This window comes from Oncorhynchus clarkii, chromosome 32, assembly GCF_045791955.1.
Source record: "Oncorhynchus clarkii lewisi isolate Uvic-CL-2024 chromosome 32, UVic_Ocla_1.0, whole genome shotgun sequence".
NCBI lineage: Eukaryota > Metazoa > Chordata > Actinopteri > Salmoniformes > Salmonidae > Oncorhynchus > Oncorhynchus clarkii.
In genome coordinates, this window is record NC_092178.1 from 20,328,666 (window position 1) to 20,354,889 (window position 26,224).

At 42.1% G+C, this 26,224-nt stretch overlaps 1 protein-coding gene across 3 annotated transcripts; it reads left to right on the forward strand.

Moving 5' to 3' along the window:
• The first annotated feature begins 1,559 nt into the window (after nucleotides 1–1,559).
• LOC139392020 (four and a half LIM domains protein 3-like) lies at nucleotides 1,560–25,063 on the forward strand. 3 transcript variants are annotated; one of them, XM_071139662.1, is made up of 6 exons: nucleotides 1,560–1,755; nucleotides 20,020–20,196; nucleotides 21,255–21,429; nucleotides 23,147–23,316; nucleotides 23,467–23,653; nucleotides 24,234–25,063. In XM_071139662.1, the coding sequence occupies exons 2-6, from the start codon at nucleotides 20,041–20,043 to the stop codon at nucleotides 24,392–24,394; spliced, it is 849 nt and encodes a 282-aa protein (XP_070995763.1). In that variant the 5' UTR covers nucleotides 1,560–1,755; nucleotides 20,020–20,040; the 3' UTR covers nucleotides 24,395–25,063. The 3 variants fall into 3 exon arrangements, with proteins under 3 accessions (XP_070995763.1, XP_070995764.1, XP_070995765.1); XM_071139663.1 differs by having other exon boundaries at nucleotides 1,646–1,751; XM_071139664.1 differs by having other exon boundaries at nucleotides 1,665–1,751; nucleotides 20,017–20,196.
• Nucleotides 25,064–26,224: the final 1,161 nt, after the last annotated feature.

The window sequence follows — 26,224 nt, forward strand, 5'->3', positions numbered from 1 at the left end:
ACCACCGACCTAACCACAAATGTAATGTAACGCACACCTAGATTGCTGTATGGTATTTATTATTATATAAAATACCTGGAGTCAGTGTTACATTACTTTGGTACCAGTGACTGTCTCTACATTGGTGACCTGACTTGAACTGTGTATACATGTGTCTGTATGGTCTATGCATTGTAGTCTTTAAGGTAGACCCACTGCATGCTGTTGGGAATGATCAGCTCAGGTGGTTGCTATCACCCAAAAACAATGTTCCATTATTCCATTACATAATTGAACCCCCCCAAATGTTGTACATAATTGAAACATAGGACCTCTGAGCATCTTATAAGCCTTTTAACAGTACAGGGTGAACAACACTAACAAGATAAATAGGTTGAAATAGTTAAGTCAGTTACATGTGAGATGAAACTTTGTACGCATGTGCTCATGCATTTTCATGCCTAATGGGTAGTGGAGGGATGGAGCCACAACGTAACTCTTTAATCAACCCCAGACCTCCAGTTTAAACTGGTGGAAAATGGAGGAGAAAAAAAAAAGGAAAATAATATCTTGCTTGCCAGGGCTTTTTTCAGGAACCCAGCAGTTTCTCGTGACCGCAGAGTATTTACTCTGCTGAGTGAGTTGGTAAGGAACCTTAATCAAGTCTGAATGAGTGACAACACAAAAGTGAAGCCTTATGGTAGTTAATTGCTTAAGTTTTTACCCCCATCAGCCTCTTATCAATCAATGTTAGTGACAGTGTTTGGGAAGCTACTCTGAAAATATAGTTTACCAAGCTAGCAATTTATTTTCAAAACAAAAAAAAAAAATGCATATGTCAATCTGAAATGTCATAGACTATAAATGCAAGAACAGATCATTTTGGGGTCATATGTTAACATTTGACCCCAAAGTCATATTTAGCCTATTAAACACAAGTGAGAGAATTACGCAGGTCTGATGCTGAAAAAGAAAGGAAATTATTGCCTATTTAACCCATATTTTATTTTTGCAAAAAGAGTAGTAGAGTGTACTTCCAGTAGTTATCTACACCACTACATGGCAAAAAAAGTAATTAACTAGTGAAAACACTACCCAGATTTGAATTTAGTGCCGAGGCCACCAAGCTAATGCAAAATGTAGTTAAATTACAAGTTGAACTACTTGTAGTTCACTACTTCTTTACACTGGTTAGTGAGATACACGACCTGGTCCCAGATCTGCTTGTGCTCTTGTCAACTCCATTGGTAATTGTCAAGCCAAACACGGCATGACACTAATGGGTGACAAGGAGTTAACCTGATAGTACAGACTGGCACTAACATAACACAGGGATGAAGAACAAACAGATACAGGTTGATGAGTCAGTCGTCTGTGATCCAGAAGGTACAGTAGGGAGCAGTCTACGGACTTCTGTTCACGTTTGACTTTTACATTCAAGTCAAAAACATAGCTTTAACAATGACAACATAGAGATTTTGTCTAAACAAACACAGACTTCCAAAGTAAATGAATAGCTCAATAAAAAAATGTTTTTGTCTGTGCCACTTGAAATTACCTGTGCGGCTGTGCCTCGGCAGTAAAGCGAGAAGCGACATTTCTGTAGGGCGTGATTTTACGCGCTTGCCTGATGCTGTTGCGCACAGGAGGTAGTAGGCTGCACGATGCATTTCACTTTCGTTGAAGTTGAGAAGGGTTCAGCACTGCGTCGGATCTTGACTTGTCAATATTTGGAGTCAATTTTGCTGCCAGAGAAAAGCTGCAAGCTACAGGTTGGTGACCTAAACAAATAAACTACATTTGACAAAGTTCCCTGATCCGAAAGGAGCTGTAAATTGGTGGTATGATATTTTACAATCATTTGTATGAGTTTTATAACAAATAATAACAAAATTATGAGAGCCGATAAGATCAATATTTGATTGAAAACGAGATTAAGTGAATAGTCTTGTTTATCCTTACTTTTACTTGTCTACATTTTAGTCAATGAAGCACCTGGATAATACAGTTGGTGATGCGAATCGAGTCACCTGGCGAATCGTCCGTTATTAGACCCTTCAGTTCTAGCCTACTGACTATTTTATCTTATAAAATATGTGTTATATGTTAACTATTGTCATAAATTGAGAAAGGTATTTATGCTTATTTTATCAAGGGAACAGAAATTCGCGTAACGTTTTAGGTCAAGATATCTGGACACTCGACGTCCACAAGACAGATCACAGCTCGAGAGATCTTTCTCACAACTCACCTGTGTCTCAGACAGTACAGTATTCGAGCTGAGAAACTCTGTGATACGTCTATCATACACACACGATTCGACATGAAGCAGATGCACAAACACAATGCTTGTTAGAAGGAACATTCATTGTTGTTTTTTTGTTGTTGACACAAACCACGGGCAGAGAATGGAATTTGTCTTCTCTCTCTCTCATGCTCTCTCATGCTCTCTCTCGGTTATTTATCCTCTTTATCTCTCTTTACACTTTATACATCCTGTTGCTCAGATTCTTAGCATCTGTCCCTTCTCTCCCAAGGAACTGGACTGACAGGATATATGGTAGGATGTAGCCTAATTTGACTTTAGAATGAGGAAACTAACTGAGGGATGTTGGGGGTTGGGGTTAGTTGCCTTGGACAGAGGCACACAAGTTTATAATTGATACCTAAGACCACACCACAACAAGACCTGCAGACCATTTTGAACAGGTATGATTTAAAGAGAGAACCTGGAGTTTTTTGAAGAGACGGGCCCCTCTTGTAACATTTGCCCCCAAGTCAATCAATCTCTGTTTGAATTACATGGATTCTGACACATTAATGTTGAACAATAACACACGTAACATATTATTTGCTCACACATTCAAACTAAGAGCTTGATTAACAGTGTCCTGATATGGTGGGGGGAGACATTGTGTAACTGTAAGACTGTTTAATATACACTGTTGTTTTCAACTGTTTTACTTTTGTGTGATTTCCTGGCGTTATCGGCATCGCAATAAAAACTGTTAGGACAAATTCTGTGTAGGACACCTATGCAGCCATCTCAATTAGCCAACATCCTTAAGAGTAATGTCATGTCTTATACTTAAGATTGCAAATATTATTTTCCCAGACACTCACCATCATTGGCACCAAATGGAATAGTTTCTGCATGTATTCAGCAAACTCTATATCCATGTCATCATGTGAGTTCGACCCACTTTGGGTGTAATTAACATAGCTCTTTGATTACTTCAACAATTGGCTTTTTATGAGGAGTCTTTCCCTGTGAGTAACCAGCAGAAATGTGGTGGTAACCAGAGAGAACTGCTTCATTATTTTTAGAAAGGGAGGAATTTGCCGTTTTTAGAACAGAGGGAGGATGGAAGAAAAATGCATTTGCTGTTTTTTTCAATCCCAACATTGGACCCACCACATGATTCTGCCACATTCTGACCACAGTCTCATTCCTCTGACATTCTTCTCATTGGGGAAGGTTGGGTCTGTGTACAATCATTGGAGCAGAGCCAAACGGTTTCCAGGACTTCTGGAGATGGACAAGTCTTTCCCAGGCTGGGAATACATCGTCAATAGCAACTTATTCCCCATATAGTGCACTACTTTTGGAATAGTGCCATTTGGGACATAACCTGGTACGGGCTCAGGCCATAATTAGGGACATTGACCCATAGGTTGTAAATGACTCATTATCATTATCACACTGTTGTTTCTGTTTCCATTTCCTCCTTGCTTGGCTGGTTCTAGAGTGTCACTTTTCCCACCATGAACAGCAGCAATGGAAGATTTAAAAGGAGTTGGGATGTGAGCTCAGAGTTATGCCCTCCTGTCTCTTTCCCCCTTCTCTCTCTCTCTCTCTCTCTCTCTCTCTCTCTCTCTCTCTCTCTCTCTCTCTCTCTTCCTCTCTTTCTCTTTCTCTTTCTCTTTCTAATGAATTTGGTCCCATTCATTCATTGTGTCCAGAAACATGTGCATTCCACTCCACCATTCCTCAAACTCCCTCTCTCCCAACAAAATTCTGTTTGGGGTCTAGAACCATTTATCTCAACAGTCCTAAAGTGCTTACACATGTAGATGTTACTCAAAAACAAAGACAAATAAATCTTACAGCATCCATGAAACAAAGGCAACAGGCTGTAGGGTCGCCAGGGGCTCTGGGAAAATAAACACAGTTGATACTATTAACACCCGGGGCCTGGGGTTGGATGGATGCTCGCTCTACTGGCTACCAGCATCTGATGCTGGGAAAATATGTTTACATGCATATTTGTTTTGGATAATGACTGACTGCTGATTGTGCACATCAAGCAAACTTTATTTATTTATTCTTTGGCCGAATTCCCACTGCAAAATAATCCAAATGAAACATAGCCTGTTGCCAAAAGCAACTTTGCTTCAGAAGAGGATGCTAGTGACGTTTCCTGCCTTCTTATCTCCATGACTACCTTTTACTAGATATAGGAGATTATATGTATTCCACCTTTCATCCGTTTATCGTCTAATTTAAAGCACATATTTGTTGTCATCTTTACTAGACTGACTTCTACACCATGTCATACTCAGGCCTTTCCTTTTCTTTGTTCATGAAGACAGCATAAGTCTACCACACAGAGCGAAGAAGGCCTTGGCACAGTGACGTCTTTTTATTTGCTGTCAGATTTGGCCTTTTGTTTTAGTACACACCAGAGGTGGTGCGGTGCGGGAGGGACGTAGTTCTAAGAAGGCTTTCAGCTGCATCTTGCGTTGTTCCCTACGGGGTATAAACAGCCAGCTGGGGGCCCAAAGCTAAACACAGCCAAGCACGTACCCTCTCATTCATTTTGCTTTTATTGTTCCTCAAAGGGCAGGTAACAGATTACAGGCTCAGTTTTTCTGTGTTAATGTCAGCAAGGGATTTTCTTATTACTACCCTACGAGCAGGTGGAGTCCGTGTTTGTCATTCAATTCAGATAAGAATGAAGATTAGGTCAAGTCTTCAGTTGTCTTGAGTTGATAGTATCATCATCGCCCAGTTTCTGTTTCCCAGTGCAATTGTGTCTCTTTTCAACACATTGATTCAAGTGATCTCCCAAAGACATTGGCAAAGGGATGTTGGACTTGGTCGATGTTCAAGTATCCAAAACGAGATGTTTTGCAACCTGTGTCTCAAAACATCCCGTTTGGAATGCATATCAACTTGATGAGAGCAACCACTGTTCATTTTGGTTTGTGTGTGCGTGCAGGCAGCTAACAGTGCTTTCTGACCTGGCAGGAAGTCAGTCACTTCACATTGGGTCTCTTTGTACTGGGATAAAAGAGAGAGGGAGCAGTCATCTGACCGATGGCTGTAAGGGACAAGCCTTTCCTTTTTTTCTGACAGAATTTATGGCCCCAGCCATGAACATTTTACTATAGCTACAGGAGCTTTTAATGTGTTTATAGCAACTTTAATAGCCCATCAATATCATTCTCTGTGAGAGCTGTGTTGTGTGACCCAAAAATGTTAGGCTAATTTATTTATCTGTTATTTTACCAGTTAAGTTGACTGAGAACACATTCTCATTTGCAGCAACAACCTGGGGAATAGTTACAAGGGAGATGAATGAGCCAATTGTAAACTGGGGATTATTAGGTGACCATGATGTTTTTTTGAGGGCCATATTGGGAATTTAGCCAGGACACTGGGGTTAACACCCATACTCCTACAATAAGTGCCATGGGATCTTTAATGACCTCAGAGAGCCAGGACACCCGTTTAATGTCCCATCCAGAAGACAGCACCCTACCCAGGGAAGCATCCACAATCACTGCCCTGGGGTATTGGGATATTTTTTTAGACCAGAGGAAAGAGTGCCTCTTACTGGCCCTCCAACACCACTGTTCAGCAGCATCTGGTCTCCCATCCAGGAACTGACCAGGACCAACCCTGCTTAGCTTCAGAAGCAAGCCAGCAGTGGTATACAGGGTGGTATGCTGCTGGCTAATCTGGTTTCATGATAAATAAATATAAAAGTAAAGTGGGGTAACTATTAAATGACAGCTGACAGTGTGATCACGCTCTCTGTAGCCCATGTGAGTAAGACCTTTAAACAGGTTAACATTCACTTGACCCAGTCATTCACTGACCCAGTCTGTAATACCTACATGTTTAAAGAAGAACAACGTAGTCCCTGTGCCCAGGAAAGCCAAGGTAAATTATTATTGCCTCTTAACATTCACTTCTGTAGCCATGAAGTGCTTTGAAAGGATGGTCATGGCTCACATCAACACCATCATCCCAGACACCCTGTATCCACTCCAATTCGCATACCGCCCCAACAGATCCACATATTACGCTATCTCTATTGTACTCCACACTGCCCTCTTCCACCTGAACAAGAGGAACACCTGTGTGAGAATGCTGTTCATTGAATACAGCTCAGCGTTCAACACCATAATGCCTTCCAAGCTCATCACTAAGCTAAGGACCCTGAGGTTGAACACCTCCCTCTGCAACTGGATCCTGGACTTCCTGACGGTCCGCCCCAGGTGGTTAGAGTAGGCAACCACTCATCTGCCACGATGACCCTCAACACAGGGGCCCCTCAGGGGTAAGTGCTTAGTCCCCTCCTGTACTCCCTGTTCACCCACGACTGCGTGGCCCCGCACAACTCCAACGCCATCATTAAGTTTGCTGATGACATGACGGTGGTAGGCCTGATCATCGCCGACAACGATATAGGTAGAGGGTCAGAGACCTGGTAGTGTGGTGCCAGGACAACAACCTCTCCCTCAACATCAGTAAGACAAAGGAGCTCATCATGGATTATGGGAAACGGAGGGCTGAGCACGCCCCCATTCACATTAACAGGGCTGTAGTGGAGCGGGTCGAGAGCTTCAAGTACCTTTGTGTCCACATCACTAAGGATCTATCATGGTCCACACACCAACACAGTCGTAAAGAGGGCACAACTCACCCTCTCAAAAGGCTGAAAAGATTTGGCATGGGCCCTCAGATCCTCAAAAAGTTCTACAGCTGCACTATTGAGAGCATCTTGATTGGCTGCATCACAGCTTGTTATGGCTACTGCTTGGCATCCGTACGCAAGGCGCTACAGAGGGTAATGCGTATGACCCAGTACATCACTGGGTCCGAGCTCCCTGCCATCCATGTGGTGTCAGAGGAAGGCCCTATGAATGGTCAAAGACTCTAGCCACCCAAGTCATAGACTCTTCTCTCTGCTACCACATGGCAAGCAGTAGCAATTCACGAAGTCTGGAACCAACAGGACCCTGAACAGCTTCTAACACCAAGCCATACGACTTCTAAATAATTAAACAAATAGCTATGCAGACTATCTACATTGACCTGTTTTCCACAAACTTTTTTGGACTCATCACATACATCACAGTCAAAAGTTTGGATACCTACTCATTCCAGGGTTTTTCTTTATTTTTACTATTTTTCTACACCATCTCAATTGGGTTGAGGTCAGGTGATTGTGGAGGCCAGTTCATCTGATGCAGCACTCCATCACTCTCCTTGGTCAAATATCCCTTACACAGCCTGGAGGTGTGTTTTGGGTCATTGTCCTAATGATAGTCCCACTAAGTGCAAACCAGATGGGATGGCATATTGCTGCAGAATGCTGTGGAAGCCATGCTGGTTAAGTATACATTGAATTATAAATACATCACCAACAGTGTCACCAGCAAAGCACTCCCACTTCCTCCTCCATGCTTCACGGTGGGAAACACACATGCAGAGATCATCCGTTCACCTACTCTGCGTCTCACAAAGACATGGCAGTTGGAACCAAAAATCTTAAATTTGGACTCATCAGACCAAAGGACAGATTTCCACCGGTCTAATTAATGTCCACTGCTCGCAGTGGTGGAAAAAGTACCCAATTGTCATATTTGAGTAAAAGTAAAGATACCTTAAAAGAAAATTACTCAAGTAGAAGTGAAAGTCACCCAGTAAAATATTACTTGAGTAAAAGTTGAAAAGTATTTGGTTTTGAATATGCATAAGCATCAAAAGTAAATGTAATCGCTAAAATATACTTAGGTATCAAAAGGAAAAGGAAAAGTATAAATCATTTAGAATTCCTTATATTATGCAACCCAGACAGCATGATTTTCTTGTTTTTTAAATTTACAGATCGCCAGGGGCACACTTCATCAGTCAGACATAATTTACAAACGAAGCATTTGTATATAGTGAGTCTGCCAGATCAGAGGCAGTGGGGATAACCAGGGATGTTCTCTTGATAAGTGTGTGAATTAGACAATTTTTGTGTCCTGCTAAGCATTCACAATGTAACGAGTACTTTTGGGTGTCAGGGAAAATGTAAGGAGTAAAAAGTACATTATTTTCTTTAGGAATGTAGTGGAGTAAAAGTTGTCAAAAATATAAATAGTAAAGTACAGATACCCACAATAACTACTTAAGTAGTACTTTAAAGTATTTTTATTTAAGCACTGTACACCACTGATTACTCGTATTTCTTGGCCCAAGCAAGTCTTCTTCTTATTAGTGTCCTTTAGTAGTGTTTTTGTTGTTGTTGCAGCAATTCGACCATGAAGACCTGATTCACATAGTTCATGTAGAGATGTGTCTGTTTCTTTAACTCTGTGAAGCATTTATTTGGGCTGCAATTTCTGGTAACACTAATGAACTTATCCTCTTCAGCAGAGGTAACTCTGGGTCTTCCTTTCCTGTGGCGGTCCTCATGATAGCGCCTGATGGTTTTTGCGTCTGCACTTGAAGAAACTTTCAAAGTGAAATTTTCCGCATTGACTGACCTTCATGTCTTAAAGTAATGATGGATTGTCGTCTTTGCTTATTTGAGCTGTTCTTTACATAATATAGACTTGGTCTTTTACCAAATAGGGCGATCTTCTGTATACCACCCCTACCTTGTCACGATCGGCTCAAGCGCATTAAGAAGGAAAGAAATTCCACAATTTAACATTTAACAAGGCATACCTGTTAATTTAAATGCATTCCAGGTGACTACCTCGTGAAGCTGGTTGAGAGAATGCCAAGATAATAATGAAAACCCATTGAATTAGTAGGTGTGTCCAAGCTTTTGACTGGTACTGTATGAATTTAAGGTTGGATCAGAATCACTGGTATAATCACTGGCCAGAACGGAGAATTAAGTAAAACCACAAGTCCAAGTCCAAATTCTTTCGATGACTAATTTAGGAAAGTGCCGATTCTTGGTAGCTAGCTAGCCACCAGAGGACAACAACACAACAAGATGTAATTTTTTTCCTGTCAAGAATGACATTTGACTTGTGATGTGATTGGTCTGAACTCATTCTGCACATACTGAGACAAAGGGGCGCTGTTTTGTTAAAGCGGATCCTTTCTCCGGTGAGGTACATTCAGCCTCTTGTGAATGGCAGGAAATGTATGAAACACAGAAAGATTATTTATTGAAAGATAAATGTAAAAATATATATTTTTCTTGGTCAATTTTTTTGGGAATACTGGCCTCCCCTTGGCATCCATGAATACATGCCACTGGTGTAGAGGGAGAGATCAGAATGCAACTGAGTGAGCGAGACACGGAGGTGAAAGGGAGTTTAATAATAAGTCATGTTTGATGCATGGCTTGGTTTCTTTATTGTTTTACCCCACAAATACACATGTACAAACGGAACACTAAAGTCAAAGTAAATGAATGTTGTCTTCAAGACGAAAGTTTTACCCAATAGTTTTACAGTATTTGAAAAAATATATACAGTGGGGCAAAAAAGTATTTAGTCAGCCACCAATTGTGCAAGTTCTCCCACTTAAAAAGATGAGAGAGGCCTGTAATTTTCATCATAGGTACACAGATGACAGACAAAATGAGAAAAAAAATCCAGAAAATCACATTGTAGGATTTTTAATGAATTTATTTGCAAATTATGGTGGAAAATAAGTATTTGGCCAATAACAAAAGTTTCTCAATACTTTGTATATACCCTTTGTTGGCAATGACAAAGGTCAAATGTTTTCTGTAAGTCTTCACAAGGTTTTCACACACTGTTGCTGGTATTTTGGCCCATTCCTCCATGCAGATCACCTCTAGAGCAGTGATGTTTTGGGGCTGTTGCTGGGCAACACGGACTTTCAACTCCCTCCAAAGATTTTCTATGGGGTTGAGATCTGGAGACTGGCTAGGCCACTCCAGGACCTTGAAATGCTTCTTACGAAGCCACTCCTTCGTTGCCCGGGCGGTGTGTTTGGGATCATTGTCATGCTGAAAGACCCAGCCAAGTTTCATCTTCAATGCCCTTGCTGATGGAAGGAGGTTTTCACTCAAAATCTCACGATACATGGCCCCATTCATTCTTTCCTTTACACGGATCAGTCGTCCTGGTCCCTTTCCAGAAAAACATCCCCAAAGCATGATGTTTCCACCCCCATGCTTCACAGTAGGTATGGTGTTCTTTGGATGCAACTCAGCATTCTTTGTCCTCCAAACACGACGAGTTGAGTTTTTACCAAAAAGTTATATTTTGGTTTCATCTGACCATATGACATTCTCCCAATCTTCTTCTGGATCATCCAAATGCTCTCTAGCAAACTTCAGACGGGCCTGGACATGTACTGGCTTAAGCAGGGGGACACGTCTGGCACTGCAGGATTTGAGTCCTTGGCGGCATAGTGTGTTACTGATGGTAGGCTTTGTTACTTTGGTCCCAGCTCTCTGCAGGTCATTCACTAGGTCCCCCCGTGTGGTTCTGGGATTTTTGCTCACTGTGCTTGTGATCATTTTGACCCCACGGGGTGAGATCTTGCGTGGAGCCCCAGATCAAGGGAGATTATCAGTGGTCTTGTATGTCTTCCATTTCCTAATAATTGCTCCCACAGTTGATTTCTTCAAACCAAGCTGCGTACCTATTGCAGATTCAGTCTTCCCAGCCTGGTGCAGGTCTACAATTTTGTTTCTGGTGTCCTTTGACAGCTCTTTGGTCTTGGCCATAGTGGAGTTTGGAGTGTGACTGTTTGAGGTTGTGGACAGGTGTCTTTTATACTGATAACAAGTTCAAACAGGTGCCATTAATACAGGTAACGAGTGGAGGACAGTGGAGCCTCTTAAAGAAGAAGTTACAGGTCTTTGAGAGCCAGAAATCTTGCTTGTTTGTAGGTGAACAAATGCTTATTTTCCACCATAATTTTGCCTGTCATAGTTGAAGTGTACATATGATGAAAATTACAGGCCTCTCTCATCTTTTTAAGTGGGAGAGCTTGCACAATTGGTGGCTGACTAAATACTTTTTTGCCCCACTGTATCTGGTTAAAGATCAAATTTTGACGTCCGTTCGAGTGCTCAAGTACTCGATACTCATGCCCATCCCTATAAAATAATATTGTTCCTTGAGTTTTGTTGAGTTTAGAGTGACGAAAAATATCTAGCTAACAGCTAACTGCTCTCTCAAGTCTCATCATTGAGACCAGCAACAGAACGGATGCAGCGCTAAAAGCGCAGGGAGTGTGGGACAGACAGAGACGAGCAGCTAATGCATACTAACAAAGAAAGTTTTTTTCTTTTTTTTCCTTCTTTTTTTTTTTCGGGCAGAGCCTTAAATTTGGCCAAAGCATTCTGGCCTGTGTAGGGCTGGGCCTGAACGTTGCATGTATGGGTAGGACTCAGGCATTAAATTCATGCTTGTGCAGGGCTCTAATTTGAATGTCAGTGGAAAGCGCAATACATCACCCAGCACATGTCAACAAGCACAACCAGCTGATGAGTCTTTTTTTGAATCCTAGGAAGAAACTGGTAATGTTATCATAGGCTACCTGCACACTACTGTAGGATTGTTCCATTTCATACAAAGACTCCTTTCTCTTTTCTCTTGCTCCTAGGTGTCATAGGGTTTCATCATGGAACATTCTGGGTTGTAAAGCATAGGGTACACTAGACTCCTCTGCTGGGAAAATAAACACACCGTGTGCATCCCAAATGGAACCCTAATCCCTTTACAGTACACTACTTTTGACCAGAGCCCCATTGGTCCTGCAGTAGAACTCACATGGCTCATGCGGTTACAACTGGCTCCGCACTCTGAAAAAATGTCAGGTTAGAAAGAAAACAATTTCAGAGAACCTTGAAGTGACAGAGAGCGGCCTGGTCTGTTGTTGGGCCATGTGGGAGACGAAGAGGGAGAGAATGTTTTGCTGTCTGGCTCACAGTACAAAGCCTTCAGAGTTGATGACTCCGATTAATCTTTCACCAGCGTGGACAATATATCACTGAAGAATATCCACGTGTCCGCTGTGGCTGGAGGTGCGAAATGCAGAGTTATAACAGAAGTGTGCTAGGAGAGAAAAACACGTGTCTCACTGATGGATTTCTGTTTGACTTAACCACTCACTGGGAGCAGGACGCAGAGACACAGATACATTTATATATACTGAACAAAAATATAAACGCAACATGCAACAATTTCCAAGATTTTACTGAGTTACAGTTCATATAAGGAAATCAGTACATTTAAATAAACTCATTAGGTCACAATCTATGCATTTCAACTGACTGTGCAGGGGTGCAGCCATGGTGGGCATAGGCCCACCCACTTGGCAGACAGGCCCACTAACTAACAGGAATGTAAACAAATTTGTGCACAAAATATGAGAGAAATAAGCTTTTTGTGGATACATACAATTTCTGGGATCTTTTATTTCAGCTCATGAAACATGGGACCAACACTTTACATGCTGCGTTTATATTTCTGTTCAGTGAAGGGTAGGTCCAATGCATCTGTGGCTCCGAAAACAATGATGCTAGCCAGCTACTCTGTGTTACGATATGTGTACGTGTGTACGTGTATTTATATGTGCCCATCCTGCAGTTCATTCTTTTACTCCTTGCTCTATTTTTGAGGCATTCCCTCTAAATCGTTTCTATACCCGGGTCACGTTCATGTGTAACACAACAATCAATCGTAAGGATGAGGAACCACAGAGGGAGTGTATCCATGCCGACGTGGCTCATTCAGGGTCAGTCATCTCCTCTACAGCTGGAAAGGACATGCTGTTTGGGAATAGCTCTTTGTTGTTCAGTAGCTCTTATTATAACAGAACGGTCTGGACATTGCATAAATGAGCTGAAATTGAGTAAAAACAAAGATATAAATATTGTCCGTGGGTGGGTAGACGCAATAGATAAAAATGATCCAACAGAAAGGGAGTGGTTTGTATTTTGATTATGGTCAGACATATACATTTTTATGGTTAACATTTGTATCACTTTCAAAAGATAGAAAGGAATATCATAATGCTTATACTTGTCGACACAACAGGTGGAGTACAAATAACGTATTTGCAGATGTCGTGCTGTGTGGGGACTATGCCCGGAAGGAAGGCCATTGTTGTATCAGTGCAGTGGTTTTAGGGATGGATGAACTAGAATAGCTAGAAGCCTAACCTCTTGAGAGACATTAGCAGGGGAAGTCAAGCTGATTTCCACCGCTCTCACAATAAACGGACATGAAACAGATATGGAGTTTGATGGACTTGTCTGTTTTGTGTTCCGTCCAAGTGTCTTTGACCTTGTAAAGCCTCAAACCTCTTTAGGCTGATGCAGCCTAGCTGATGGGGGAGGAGGATATGGCTGAATGTTCCCATTACAAATGCTCTGCTGCTATGACATTTTGTGGAGGTTAGCCAAGTTTTCAGTTGCTTGATTATAAACAAAAGAGACAAATAGGGTGGATAAAACAGAAGTTGTTCTTTTGCCAGGTCTTCTGTCTTGTGTGCTTGCCATCATGTATAAATGGTGGCAATAATGGTAAATAAAGTCTGAGGCTAGCCATTTGAATGGCACGTACACCCCACTGCTGAGCCGACTCCTTAATTGACCAGACGCAAATAACTTATGGGTTCTAGTACATTTAACTCAATACCTGTAAAAAACAACCGCAACTGTGGGATGGAATTCCTTTCATGAGCAATGGTTGATTCCCCCCTGTTTTATATCAAGCCAACCCTGTGTGTGCAAAATGCATTTCCAAGAAATGAGGTCTGCTTCATTAGGAACTCCATGTCTGCGTGCCAAATGGGACCCAATTCCCTATAAAGTGCACTACATTTGGCCAGAGCCCTTTGGGTCCTGGTCAAAAGTAGTGCATTATACAGGTATTGGGAATAGGGTGCCATTTGGGATTCAGTCCAGTTCTTGGGTTCAATCACCACTAGGACATGGAGCCTGTGAGGCTGTGACTTCAGCTCTGTCTGCTGAGTGGGAGCTGCTAAACCCTTCACCCCAGAGCTTTCCCTTCCATTCACTCCCCCTTTAAAACCTACCGCCTGAATCTCCGCTGCACATCATTGAACCCACAATCCTTCTCCGCGCTCCTTGCTTTTTGACATTCTGAAAGCATTTCAAGGGTGTTCTTTTCCTTGAAAAGAGGGAAAATATAATAAACAAAATGTCTTCCAAGAGAAACATTTATGTGTCTGCCTTTAGAGTCTCTGTCAATGCCATGTTCCTGACATTGTTTTCTTGAGCCTGTGTTACCTGAACTCTTGAGACTTTTCTCCACTCATGTAATTCCAACCTTTATCCCCCCACTTTTGCTACTCTACACTATGTATGCTTCCCAAATGGCACCCTATTCCCTATATAGTGCACTACTTTTGATCAGGGCCCATATGGTTCTGGTCAAAGTAGTGTACTATGTAGGAAATAGGGTGCCATTTGAGACACATCCCATATGTACCCTTTTGGACCCTATTTGCCCTTCCCGTTCCATAGGAAAGCTACTGGGGTACATGTATCTGACCTCGTGTCACATACTCTTGCAGCTCCCTACAGACTTAAGAAGCAGCCGGAGGGTGTTATGATTGTCTCAGTATAGTAGAGCTGTCAGGCTTATTTCCATCCCGTCCTCCCTATTCACCACACAAGATGTCAATCACCTGATTAGAACATGTAATCAGGAATGTTTCCCAGGGTGAATCAGGGGCCTTGGCAGCCTGGGTGCCAGATCTGTTTTATGTTCTCTTGCCAACTTCTTATGGAATTGTAATGCAAAACCTTGTTTGGCTTGACAATAAAAATGGAGTGTTCAAAATCACAGATCTGGGACCAGGCTAGGACCTTGGAGGTCCATGGTGTCTAAACAGCAATAAGTTAAGCTGATCTGTTAGTATGCCGCTGACAGAATGTGTAAGGGCAGTGTGTGCAATATGTATTATGTATTTGGTTGTACGAGACGTGTTCAACATGTATGACGTGCAATGTATGTACTACAGTGCATTCGGAAAGTATTCAGGCCTCTTGACTTTTTCCACATTTTGTTACAGCCTTATTCTAAAATGGATTAAATGGTTTCCCCCCCCCCCCCCTCATAAATCTACACACAATAAACCATAATGACAAAGCAAAAACAGTATTTTAGAAAACGTTGCACATTTGTAAAAAACAAACAACTGAAAAATTACATAAGTATTCAGACCATTTACTCAGTACTTAGTTGAAGCACCTTTGGCAGTGATTACAGCCTCAAGTCTTCTTGGGTATGACACCACAAGCTTGGTACACCTGAATTTGGGGAGTTTCTCCCATTCTTCTCTGCAGATTCTCTGCAGAAGCTCTGTCAATGTAGATGGGGAGCGTCGCTGCACAGCTATTTTCAGGTCTCTCCAGAGATGTTAGATCGGGTTCAAGTCCGGGCTCTGGCTGGGCCACTCAAGGTCATTCCGAGACTTGTCCCGAAGCCACTCCTGCATTGTCTTGGCTGTGTGCTTAGGGTCATTGTCCTGTTGGAAGGTGAACCTTCACCCCAGGCTGAGGTCCTGAGCGCTCTGGAGCAGGTTTTCATCAAGGAGCTCTCTGTACTTTGCTCCGTTAATCTTTCCCTCGATCCTGGATAATCTCCTAGTCCCTGCCACTGAAAAACATCCCCACACCTTGATGTTGCCAGCCCCATGCTTCACCGTAGGGAATGTGCCAGGTTTCCTCCAGATGTGATGTTTGGCATTCAGGCCAAAGTGTTCAATCTTGTTTCATCAGACTAGAGAATCTTGTTTCTCATGGTCTGAGAGTCCTTTAGGTGCCTTTTGGCAAACTCCAAGCGGATTGTCATGTGCCTATTAGTGAGGAGTGGCTTCTGTCTGGCCACTCTACCACAAAGGCCTGATTTGTGGAGTGCTCCAGAGGTAGTTGTCCTTCTGGAAGGTTCTCCCATCTCCACAGAGGAACACTGGAGCTCTGTCAGAGTGACCATTGGGTTCTTGTTCACCTCCCTGACCAAGGCCCTTCTCCCCCAAATGCTCAGTTTGGCCAGGCGGCCAGCTCTAAGAAGAGTTTTGGTGGTTCCAAACTTCTTCCATTTAAGAATGATGGAGGCCACTGTGATCTTGGGACCTTAAATGCTGCAGACAGTTTTTGGTACCCTTCCCCAGATCTGTGCCTCAACATAATCCTGTCTCGGAGCTCTACGGACAATTTCTTCAACCTCATTGCTTGGTTTTAGCTCTGACATGCACTGTCAATTGTTGGACCTTATATAGACAGGTGTGTGCCTTTCCGAATGATGTCCAATCAATTGAATTTACCACAAGTGGATTCAAATGAAGTTGTAGAAAGATCTCAAGGATGATCAATGGAAACAGGATGCACCTGAGCTCAATTTCGAGTCTCATAGCAAAGGGTCTGAATACTTATGCAAATAAGGTATTTCTGTTTTTTATTTTTAATACATTTGCAAACATTTGTAAACAACTGTTTCCATTATGGGCTTGATGAGGAACAATCTGTAATTAATGCATTTTAGAATAAGGCTGTAATGTAACAACATTTGGAAAAAGTCAAGGGGTCTGAATACTTTCTGATTGCCCTGTATGTTGTGTGTGTTTTGTACAGTGTCAATTTTGTATACAGCAGCAGACAATTTCACCCTCTGGGGCATTAAAGGTCATCCTATCCTACTGTTGACTGGTTGCCTACTATTGACTTGTAGGTACATACATTTTTTTTGTTGCATGGGAATCTCTCTCTCGTTCCTCTCTCTCTCTCTCCTCTCTCTCACTCCTCTCTCGCTCTCTCTCTCTCTCTCTCTTTCTTTCTCTCGCTCTTTCAATTTCAATTTAAGGGCGTTATTGGCATGGAAAACCTATGTTAACATTGCCAAAGCAAGTGAAATAGATAATAAACAAAAGTGAAATAAACAATAAAAATGAACAGTAAACATTACACTCACAAAAGTTCCAAAATAAAAAAGAAATTACAAATGTCATATTACGTGCAAATAGTTCAAGTACAAAAGGGAAAATAAATAAACATAAATATGGGTTGTTTTTACAATTGCTTTTGTTCCTCACTGGTTGCCCTTTTCTTCTGGCAACAGGTCACTAATCTTGCTGCTGTGATTGCATACTGTGGTATTTCACCCAAGAGACATGGGCGTTCATCAGAATTGGGTTTGTTTTGAATTCTTTGTGGATTTGTGTAATCTGAGGGAAATGTGTATCTCTAATATGGTCATACATTTGGCAGGATGTTAGGAAGTGCAGCTCAGTTTCCACTTCATTTTGTGGGCAGTGTGCACTGTTTTCTCTGTTTTCTCAAGAGCCAGGTCCCCCTACTGCGGCCTTTCTCAATAGCAAGGCTATGCTCACTGAGTCTGTACATAGTCAAAGCTTTCCTTAAGTTTGGTTCAGTCACAGTGGTCATGTATTCTGTTTTTTCAAATTACTCTTAATTCTGTTGTTTTTTCCTCCCCTCCCTCCCCTCCCTTCCCTTGTGTACACTGCTGCTACTCGCTGTTTCTTTGTTACCTATGCATAGTCACTTTGCCCCCACCTACAGGTACAGATTACCTCAACTAGCATGTACCCCCGCACACTGACTCGTTACCGGTTCCTCCTGTATATAGCCTCGTTATTGTTATTGTTATTGTGTTACTTTTTATTTTAGTCTACTTGGTAAATATTTTCTTCTTCTTGAACTGCACTGTTGGTTAAGGGCTTGTAAGTAAGCATAAAGTCTACACTTGTTGTATTCGGAGCATTTTACAAAAAAAGTTTGATTTGATTTAAAACAGTAGACATTTGACTTCAGATTCTAGTAGGGTGAGGCAGGGTGCTGCAGACTGTTCTAGTTCCCTCACCAATTCATTGATGTATATGTTGAAGAGGGTGGGGCTTAAGCTGCATCCCTGTCTCACCCCACGGCCCTGTAGAAAGAAATTTGTGTTTTTTGCCCATTTTAACCGCACACTGGTTGTTTGTTTACATGGATTTTATAATGTTGTATGTTTTTCCCCCAATACCATTTTCCTTCAATTTGTAAAGCAGGCTCTCATGCCAAATTGAGTCAAAAGCTTTTTTGAAATCAACAAAGCATGAGAAGACTTTGCCTTTGTTTTGGTTTGTTTGTTTGTCAATTAGGGTGTGCAGGGTGAATGTGTGGTCTGTCGTATGGTAATTTGGTAAAATGCCAATTTGATATTTGCTCAATACATTGTTTTCACTGAGGAAATGTATGAGTCTGCTATTAATGATAATGCCAAGGATTTTCCCAAGGTTGCTGTGACGCATATCCCATGGTAGCTATTGGGGTCAAATTTGTCTCCAGTTTTGTGGATTGGGGTGATCAGTCCTTGGTTACAAATATCGGAGAAGATGCCAGAGCCGATGATGATGTTAAAGAGTTTAAGTATAGCCAATTAAAATGTGTGGTCTGTATATTTTATTATTTCATTGATGATATCATCAACACCACAGGCCTTTTTGCCTTTTTTGTTTTTGCTGTTTGTTCTTTGTTATAGGGCCAAAAAGATTTGAGAAGTGGTTTACCCATACATCTCTGTTTTGGATAGCTAACTCTTCGTGTTGTTCTTTGTTTAGTGTTTTCCAATTTTCCCAGACATGGTTAAAGTACATTGAGCTGTTTTCTGACGTGCTGTTCCTTCTTTTTCCGTTGTGTATTTCTGTATTGTTTTAGTGATCCACCATAGTGAAGGCGTAGGCTCAGGTTTTCTGGGTCTCTGTGTTTTTGGTTGGATAGGGTTCTTAATTTCTTTCTTAGGTTTTTGCATTCTTTATCAAACCATTTGTCATTGTTGCTAATTTTCTTCAGTTTTCTGTTGGAATTTTTTTTATTTGATAGGGAAACTGAGAGCTGAAATATATTGTTTAGGTTTTTTACTTCCAAGTTTACACCTTCACTATTGCAGTGGAACATTTTGACCAGGAAGTTGTCTAAAATGGTTACAATTTGTTGTTGCCTAATTGTTTTTTGGTAGGTTTCCACACTACTTTCCTTCCATCTATAGCATTTCTTAATATTATTCAGTTCCTTTGGCTTTGATGCCTCATGATTGAATATTGCTCTGTTCAAGTAGACTGTGATTTTGTGATTTTGTGACTGTGATTTTGCTGTGATCTGATAGGGGTGTAGGTGGGCTGACTGTGAACGCTCTGAGAGACTCTGGGTTGAGGTCAGTGATAAAGTAGTCTACAGTACTACTGCCAAGAGATGAGCTGTAAGTGTAACTACCATAGGAGTCCCCTCGAAGCCTACCATTGACTATGTACATACCCAGTGTGCGAAAGAGCTGCAGGAGTTGTGACCGGTTTTTGTTGGTTATGTTGTCGTAGTTGTGCCTAGGGGGAATATGTGGGAGGGAAGGCTGTCACCTCCAGGTATGTGTTTGTCCCCCTGTGTGCTGAGGTGTGCTGTTCTGGAATGTAGGTCGCCACAGACTAGTACATGTCCCTGGGCATGGAAATGATTAATTTCCCCCTACAGAATGGAGAAGCTGTATGGGGATGGGGATTCTAGTGGGGGTAGCACACAGGAGTACATTTTTCTCAGTTTCTAGCCAAATGTAAAATATTCCTGTTTTGATTAATTTAATAGAGTGAATTCGGCCTGCTCTATACCAAATTAGCATGATTCTTGTAGGATGACAATGTCTGTATTAATGATTTATCTCCCTCTCCTCACTCTCTCACACCCCTCACTGCCCCTCCCCCTCATCCCTCACACGTTCACAGCGCTCTCCTCCTTCCCTTCCTCCTTTGCTCAGCAAACGTCCACTCACTGTGGTTGTGATGTTTCCTTTCATGAGGTGAATCAGGGATAAGACAACATGAGTGACCGTTTTGACTGTGGCGAGTGCAAGGAGTCCCTGTACGGACGCAAATACATCCAAGTGGAGGACGTTCCCCACTGCATCCCTTGCTATGACCGCCTGTATGCCAACACATGTCAGGAGTGCAAGGAGCTCATCGCACACAATGCACGGGTAAGCATAAACTTGATCTGTCTTTGTGTGTGTGGGTGTAAATGTGTTTAGCATATGTTGTGGGTATGAATGTGTTTACATGTGGCAAGTGGATGCTTTCTGTCTACAGTTGTTTGAATCTGTGCTCACTTCTGAGGTTTTACTTCTGTGTACGTACACAAGTGTGTGCGTGTGTGTATGTGTGCATTTGTCCTTGTCCATCTGTTCGATTATAATGGCTTCTAAAGAGCTGGAGTTCTTGGAAAACACAACTTTCCTGCTCTTTTGGCTAATACCAAGACATCTGAAAATCCCCTTTGAGCTGCTCCAGGCCGACATTAAGGCCTTTTGGTTAGAGTCAAATGAAAACACAGGGCTGAAGGGAACACCCTTAGACGCCACAGGGCACGGGTGACCCCTGAGTTATGGACTCTCTCAGAGGGACAGGCAGTAAATAAATCTCCTGTTAGCTTTGGCCCTCCTCCTTCTCCACACAATACTTACAGCACTCCTCCCTCTCTGTCCAATTCCCTTTTACGAACACTGTGAAAACCCACCAACGTGTCAAATAAAATTGATTATTATTGTTTTCACCCCGAACAGAAAGCGAGACATTAATCATGCGATGTGTGTTAACAGTGTTTGCTTGCACTACAGTTGATCTGGAATATAAGAGGTGGATTATAAAAAAATCCCTTTGTGGACACTGTTTCAATATTTACTCAAATGGTTTATATTGAAGTTAGAGTTATTCACTAAAACCTCCTTGTTAACAGATCTAATCTAGCTCATTGTCATATAAACATAAATGATGAATGTGAACCAGAGAAGGCTGGTGGATGGAGATATAGAAGGACGGGCTCATCGTAATGGCTGGAATGGAAGGAACGGAAAGGAAAGGTGTCAAACACATCAAACACATGGTTTCCATTTCCACTCCAGCTATTACAATGAGCCCGTCATCCGATATCTCGGCCCACCAGCTACCATTAACATGAATGGTCTTTCAATCCAAATATTTCGGACTCTGACCTGCCTTGCCTGGGTCCATCCCTCTCACTCCTCCTCTCCCTCTCCAGGAGCTGTTCTATGAGGACAGACATTACCATGAACACTGTTTCCGTTGTTTCCGCTGCGATCGCTCCCTGGCAGACGAGCCCTTCACCAGCCAGGAGGAGGCGCTGCTGTGCAACGACTGCTACTGCAATGAGTTCTCCTCCAAGTGTGTGGCCTGCGACAAGACCGTTATGCCAGGTACACAAACCTGATACTGTTTACCATGACTAGCAGGAGGTACTAATCGAAACTCTCAAAAACGTGCAGGGATACATGACAACACCAGTGGAGGCTGCTGAGGGGAGCAAATGGAATGGCATCAAATCATGTGTTTGAAATATTTGACAACATTCCAGTACCATTACCACGAGCCCGTCCTCCTGTGCACAACACCCTTTGACATTATTGAGCTGAGTCGAGCTGAGCTGTGCCGCGCTAGGCTGGTTACACATCCATCATAGTTGCTGTGGCATAAAAGTGCATTAAAAAGGCCTAACTGGTGATGCTTTGGCCTGTGGTTACTCAACTCCTGTTCTCACACCTACAGACGTAGGATCATAATTTGATCACACTGTTGCAAGATAACTTTTCCGCAATGCAGGGTATTAAAACTTGTAGTGTATTTGAGGTTTAAAAAGGCTTCTAAAGTTTGTCATTTAGTTTCCTGCTGTAGCAAACTGGCTCAAATGAAGATCCTATATCTGTATCAATGCCAGGTGTGTAATACCTGGGAAACCTCTCTCATGGTTATTACAGAGTAAGCAGCACTGCTTCAGTCAGTGTCACTAAAGGGTAAACGTAAGGGTTCTCACATCCAGTCGTGGACGGCATAGGCTGTGTCCCAAATGGCACCCTATTCCCTATGTAGTGCACTACCTTCAGGGCCCTGGTCAAAAGTAGTGCACTACGTAGGGAATAGTTTGCCATTTGGGACATTCCCATAGAAAGGCGAATGCATTTTTGTTGTTGAGCAGCTAGGGTGTGACACAGCTTAGATGTGACATTGCAATTGTCTGCTCGCTCGACTGAAAGTGCCTCACTGTTGAATTCTGTCCCCAGGGTCTTTGTGACTGCATGGCAGCATTACTCTATCAGCGGGGGTGGGTGTCAAGATGACTGCAAATTACATAGGGTTTAATCTGGACAGGGTGGGGTGGGGTGTTATTTCTCCACAGTTTCTGCAGAACTGAGCAGTCGTTTTGTTAGGTTTCTGTAGTGGAACGCAGTGAAACACTACACTGTGCCCTCGCCCTTTTAAAAAATTCAGGCGGTTACACGTTCCACTGGTCGACCTCCCCACGTGCGCATTTCAGGTCCCAAAGCTCGTAAAACAAGAGCAATGATTAAGAGGTCTGATGTTCATTTTCATAGGCATGGCTCGCTGTTTTATTTTGGCTACTTTTATTACCTACATGGAGGAAGTGTGTATTTGTGGAAGACCAAACTGCACATGCTTAAAGTCAGAGGTTCCATAACAGTTACCCATAAACCATAATTCTGAAATACCTCCTTTCATAAAGCCATTCGGCCCTGACTTGATGTAACACCACACAAGCGTTCTTGATGGTAAAATACTGTAATATTATTTATACTTTATGAGATGACTGGGAGGTATATTGAGTCTGTGTACAAACCGGTTCAGTTATTACTGCATCATCCTGTTTTGGCAATAGCAGTAGTGTGAGCACTTGGAGATTATGCAATGCTGAGGTTGGACAATCTAACCCCGAACTAAAGTGGCTGACATGGCACACAAACTTGGGATGACTACTCAGATGATGACTCTTGCAGACAGACTGAATTATACAAAACCTGTCTGTGTCTCTTTCTCTTTGTCTCTATTGCTCTCTCTCTCTCTCTTCTTTCTCTCTCTCTCCTCCCTATCTACCCCCCCTCTCCCTCCTCCCTCTGTCAGGCTCAAAGAAGTTGGAGTATGAGGGCTCTGCATGGCACGAGAACTGCTTTGTGTGCCATGGCTGTGAGAAGCCCATCGGTGCTCAGTCCTTCATCCCAGACAAAGACCACTACTACTGTGTACCGTGCTACGAGGGCAGGTTCGCCCCGCGATGCAGCCACTGCAAAAAGGTGAACCAGGGTCTCCTCAAATCAACTGCTAACCTTCATTATCCTCTCCCTGTCACTGTTAGTGACATGCTCACAGTAGTAGATAGGTTCCTTGTGAAAAAGACTTGCTAGATCAAGTGGGTGAGGTTGATGGGTATGTATCCTCCGTAGGCACTGGCAACAGGGGGTGTGAGCTACAAGGATGAGACGTGGCACAAAGAGTGTTTCGTGTGCACAGGATGCAAGATCCCACTGGCCGGCCAACCCTTCACCTCCCAGGGAGACACGCCCTACTGTGTCAAGTGCTTCAGCAGCATCTACGCACAGAAGTGTGCCTCCTGTAACTCGCCCATCACAGGTTAGTACATTCTCCATTCGACTAGATAATATGGATTGATTTGAGACACTGTTTTGTCCTTTAATGGAACCTTATATAGCCCATAGAGCTCTGTTCAAAAGGAGTGCACTATAGAGGTAATAGAATGCCATTTGGGATGCACTCAATGTCTTCCCCATTATGTCACTTTGTACCAACCCAGGCAAATGCCAGAGCACAGACGTACTGTAAATATACTAGTAAGGCTTGCGGCTATGTTTAGAATGCCAATGTTTCAATTAAACACAGGGACCTCTGAGACCTGGCAGATCCTCAGTAGGGCTATTATTGTAGCCAACCATAGAATAACCCACAGAACTTAATGTTCAGAATGTAATTTCTTTGTGTTATGTAATGTCTCTCTTACTGCCCAGCTGTCAATCCAGGTGAGAGTCAAAGGTCTCTTTGCAGATGTAGACTATGTCCCAAATGGCACCCTATTCACTTTATAGTGAACTACTTTTGACAAGGGCCCATAGGGCTATATAGGAAATAAGATGCCATTTGAAATGCAACCGTATTCTATTATAGATGCTAACGAGTGTGTTTTATTTCCCTCCAGGGTTTGGCGAGGGGAAGTATATTTCTTTCCAGGATCGTCAATGGCACCAGCCCTGCTTCAAGTGCTCCCGCTGCTCCGTCTCTCTGGTTGGGGCTGGCTTCTTCCCCGACCGTGACCAGATACTGTGTGGAGACTGCAACAACGACCAAGAAGACCAATGAGAATCACTGTCTTCGTCCTTCAACTGCACCTGACCAATCACAAATGTACAGTAATAGCTAACAAGTTTGTAACACAGTGGTGTCCACTTCCAGGTTTGTTAACATCTACAGTACAGTACAGAGAGCATCTAAACCTCAACATATTAAAGCAAACACTACATTTTATACTACATCACCTTAAATATATTTATATTTTTAAAATTAAATCAGCATTGCATGTATTCTGTTGTTAAACTGCCTTTACAACATAAATCACATTGAAATGTATGTTGAAATGTATGTTTTAAGTCAGCAAACAAGTATGATGTAACTAAAGCTTTTCCTCTTGTAATTTGTAATATATTTTTGCACACAAATACATTAAATATTTTTTTTTCTAAGGTATCGTACATATTAATGCACCTGACCTGGGCTCTGCTGAAATATGGTGTTAGTGATGCACATATAGTTTAAACTAAGTGCCTTAACAGCTGTATTTTATTGCAGCAATATAAAAAATGATCCAAATGTTGTCAGAGCTCAGCTTGTCAATAATATTTAACATTTTTGTATTATTTTATATAAACCAAGATTGCCTTTCTTGCCTTGTTTTTTTATGCTGTATTGTAACTATTGTGTAGTGTTACTAATCTAAAGAAATAAAGCGTAATTTATTTACTGTAATAATAACGCACTGGATCAGAATACTGTATTTGTAAAGATGAATATATTCTATTTCTCAAAATGGGCCAAAAGAAACCCTTCATAAGGCTTCTTTGCTGTGTGTACTATCTTCTGATGAGAACAGCCTTCAGACTTCTGCGTACATTACACATGACTTTCCTTACTCAACCCCGGGTGTGAACAGATTTGATCATTGATTGTGCCAGGGTGTTGGTGCCTAGTGGCCACTCCCTGGAATCCAGTGAGGGTTCAGGCAGACCAACACAAAACACATTGTAGCAGAGGTACAAACTGTCCCCAAAAGGCTGATTAAATTTTTATTCAATGTGGAATGTAGTTTTCTTCAAAATACCCAATGACTTGCTAAAGCTACTTTTTGATAATGGGCTGTAAAAAGCTTTACACGGTCTACGCAATGGATCCAACAGTTCTATGTAGTGTTGTGCTCCGTAGCTCAGTTTGTATAGACTTGGAATTCACTAAGCATGGCACTATGGCAACTTCATAGCTCTATGAAAAAAAGCACATGCCCTCCATATGTACCTCACAAGACTACACAGAGAACAAAAAGTAGCTGGCATTTTAAACCAAGTTGTTTCTACAGTTAAAAACAGATATGTTGGGTCACGTGGGTCGAAAGCGAGACACAAGACTGTTCACACATTCTTACAGGATTGACAACAACACGTGTGTTGTAAATTCAACTGAAGATGACAGGAAGTGAGGGGCCTAGCCTCTGAAGTCGCAAGTGCATGTGCTTGAGGAGCCACCCCTCGGGGACCAGTGTCAACACCCAGGTCAATGCAGTGTGTATGCATCAGTCAAGAATGGGGCTGATAAACACTTTCATATGCATGATTCCTATATGCACGATTCCTATATGCATGATTCCTATATGCATGATTCCTATATGCATGATTTCCAGGAACTGGAAATTACAAATAATAGTAATAGATTAAAATGTATCTCTTGTTCAAAACAGTACATGTGTGTTTTGTGATCAAGCTTATGTCGAAGCCATGTCGAAGAGCCCACATTTTAAATACTAACTGCGTAACAAGCTTGATTCTCATCGCAACAAAAGCCTATCAGATGAGATCAACAATCTAGAAAAAAAAATCACGGGCAATGTTGTTGTGCGTTTTTAAATATTTTTTTCCCATGACT

What these genes read in the sequence shown, in the direction of transcription:
- LOC139392020 (XM_071139662.1), top strand. Translation starts at nt 20,041, where the DNA reads ATGAGTGACCGTTTTGACTGTGGCGAGTGCAAGGAGTCCCTGTACGGA. An exon ending in TCATCGCACACAATGCACGG is followed by an intron (nt 20,197 to 21,254) that starts GTAAGCATAAAC and finishes CTCCCTCTCCAG; the next exon opens with GAGCTGTTCTATGAGGACAG. An exon ending in CTGTAACTCGCCCATCACAG is followed by an intron (nt 23,654 to 24,233) that starts GTTAGTACATTC and finishes ATTTCCCTCCAG; the next exon opens with GGTTTGGCGAGGGGAAGTAT.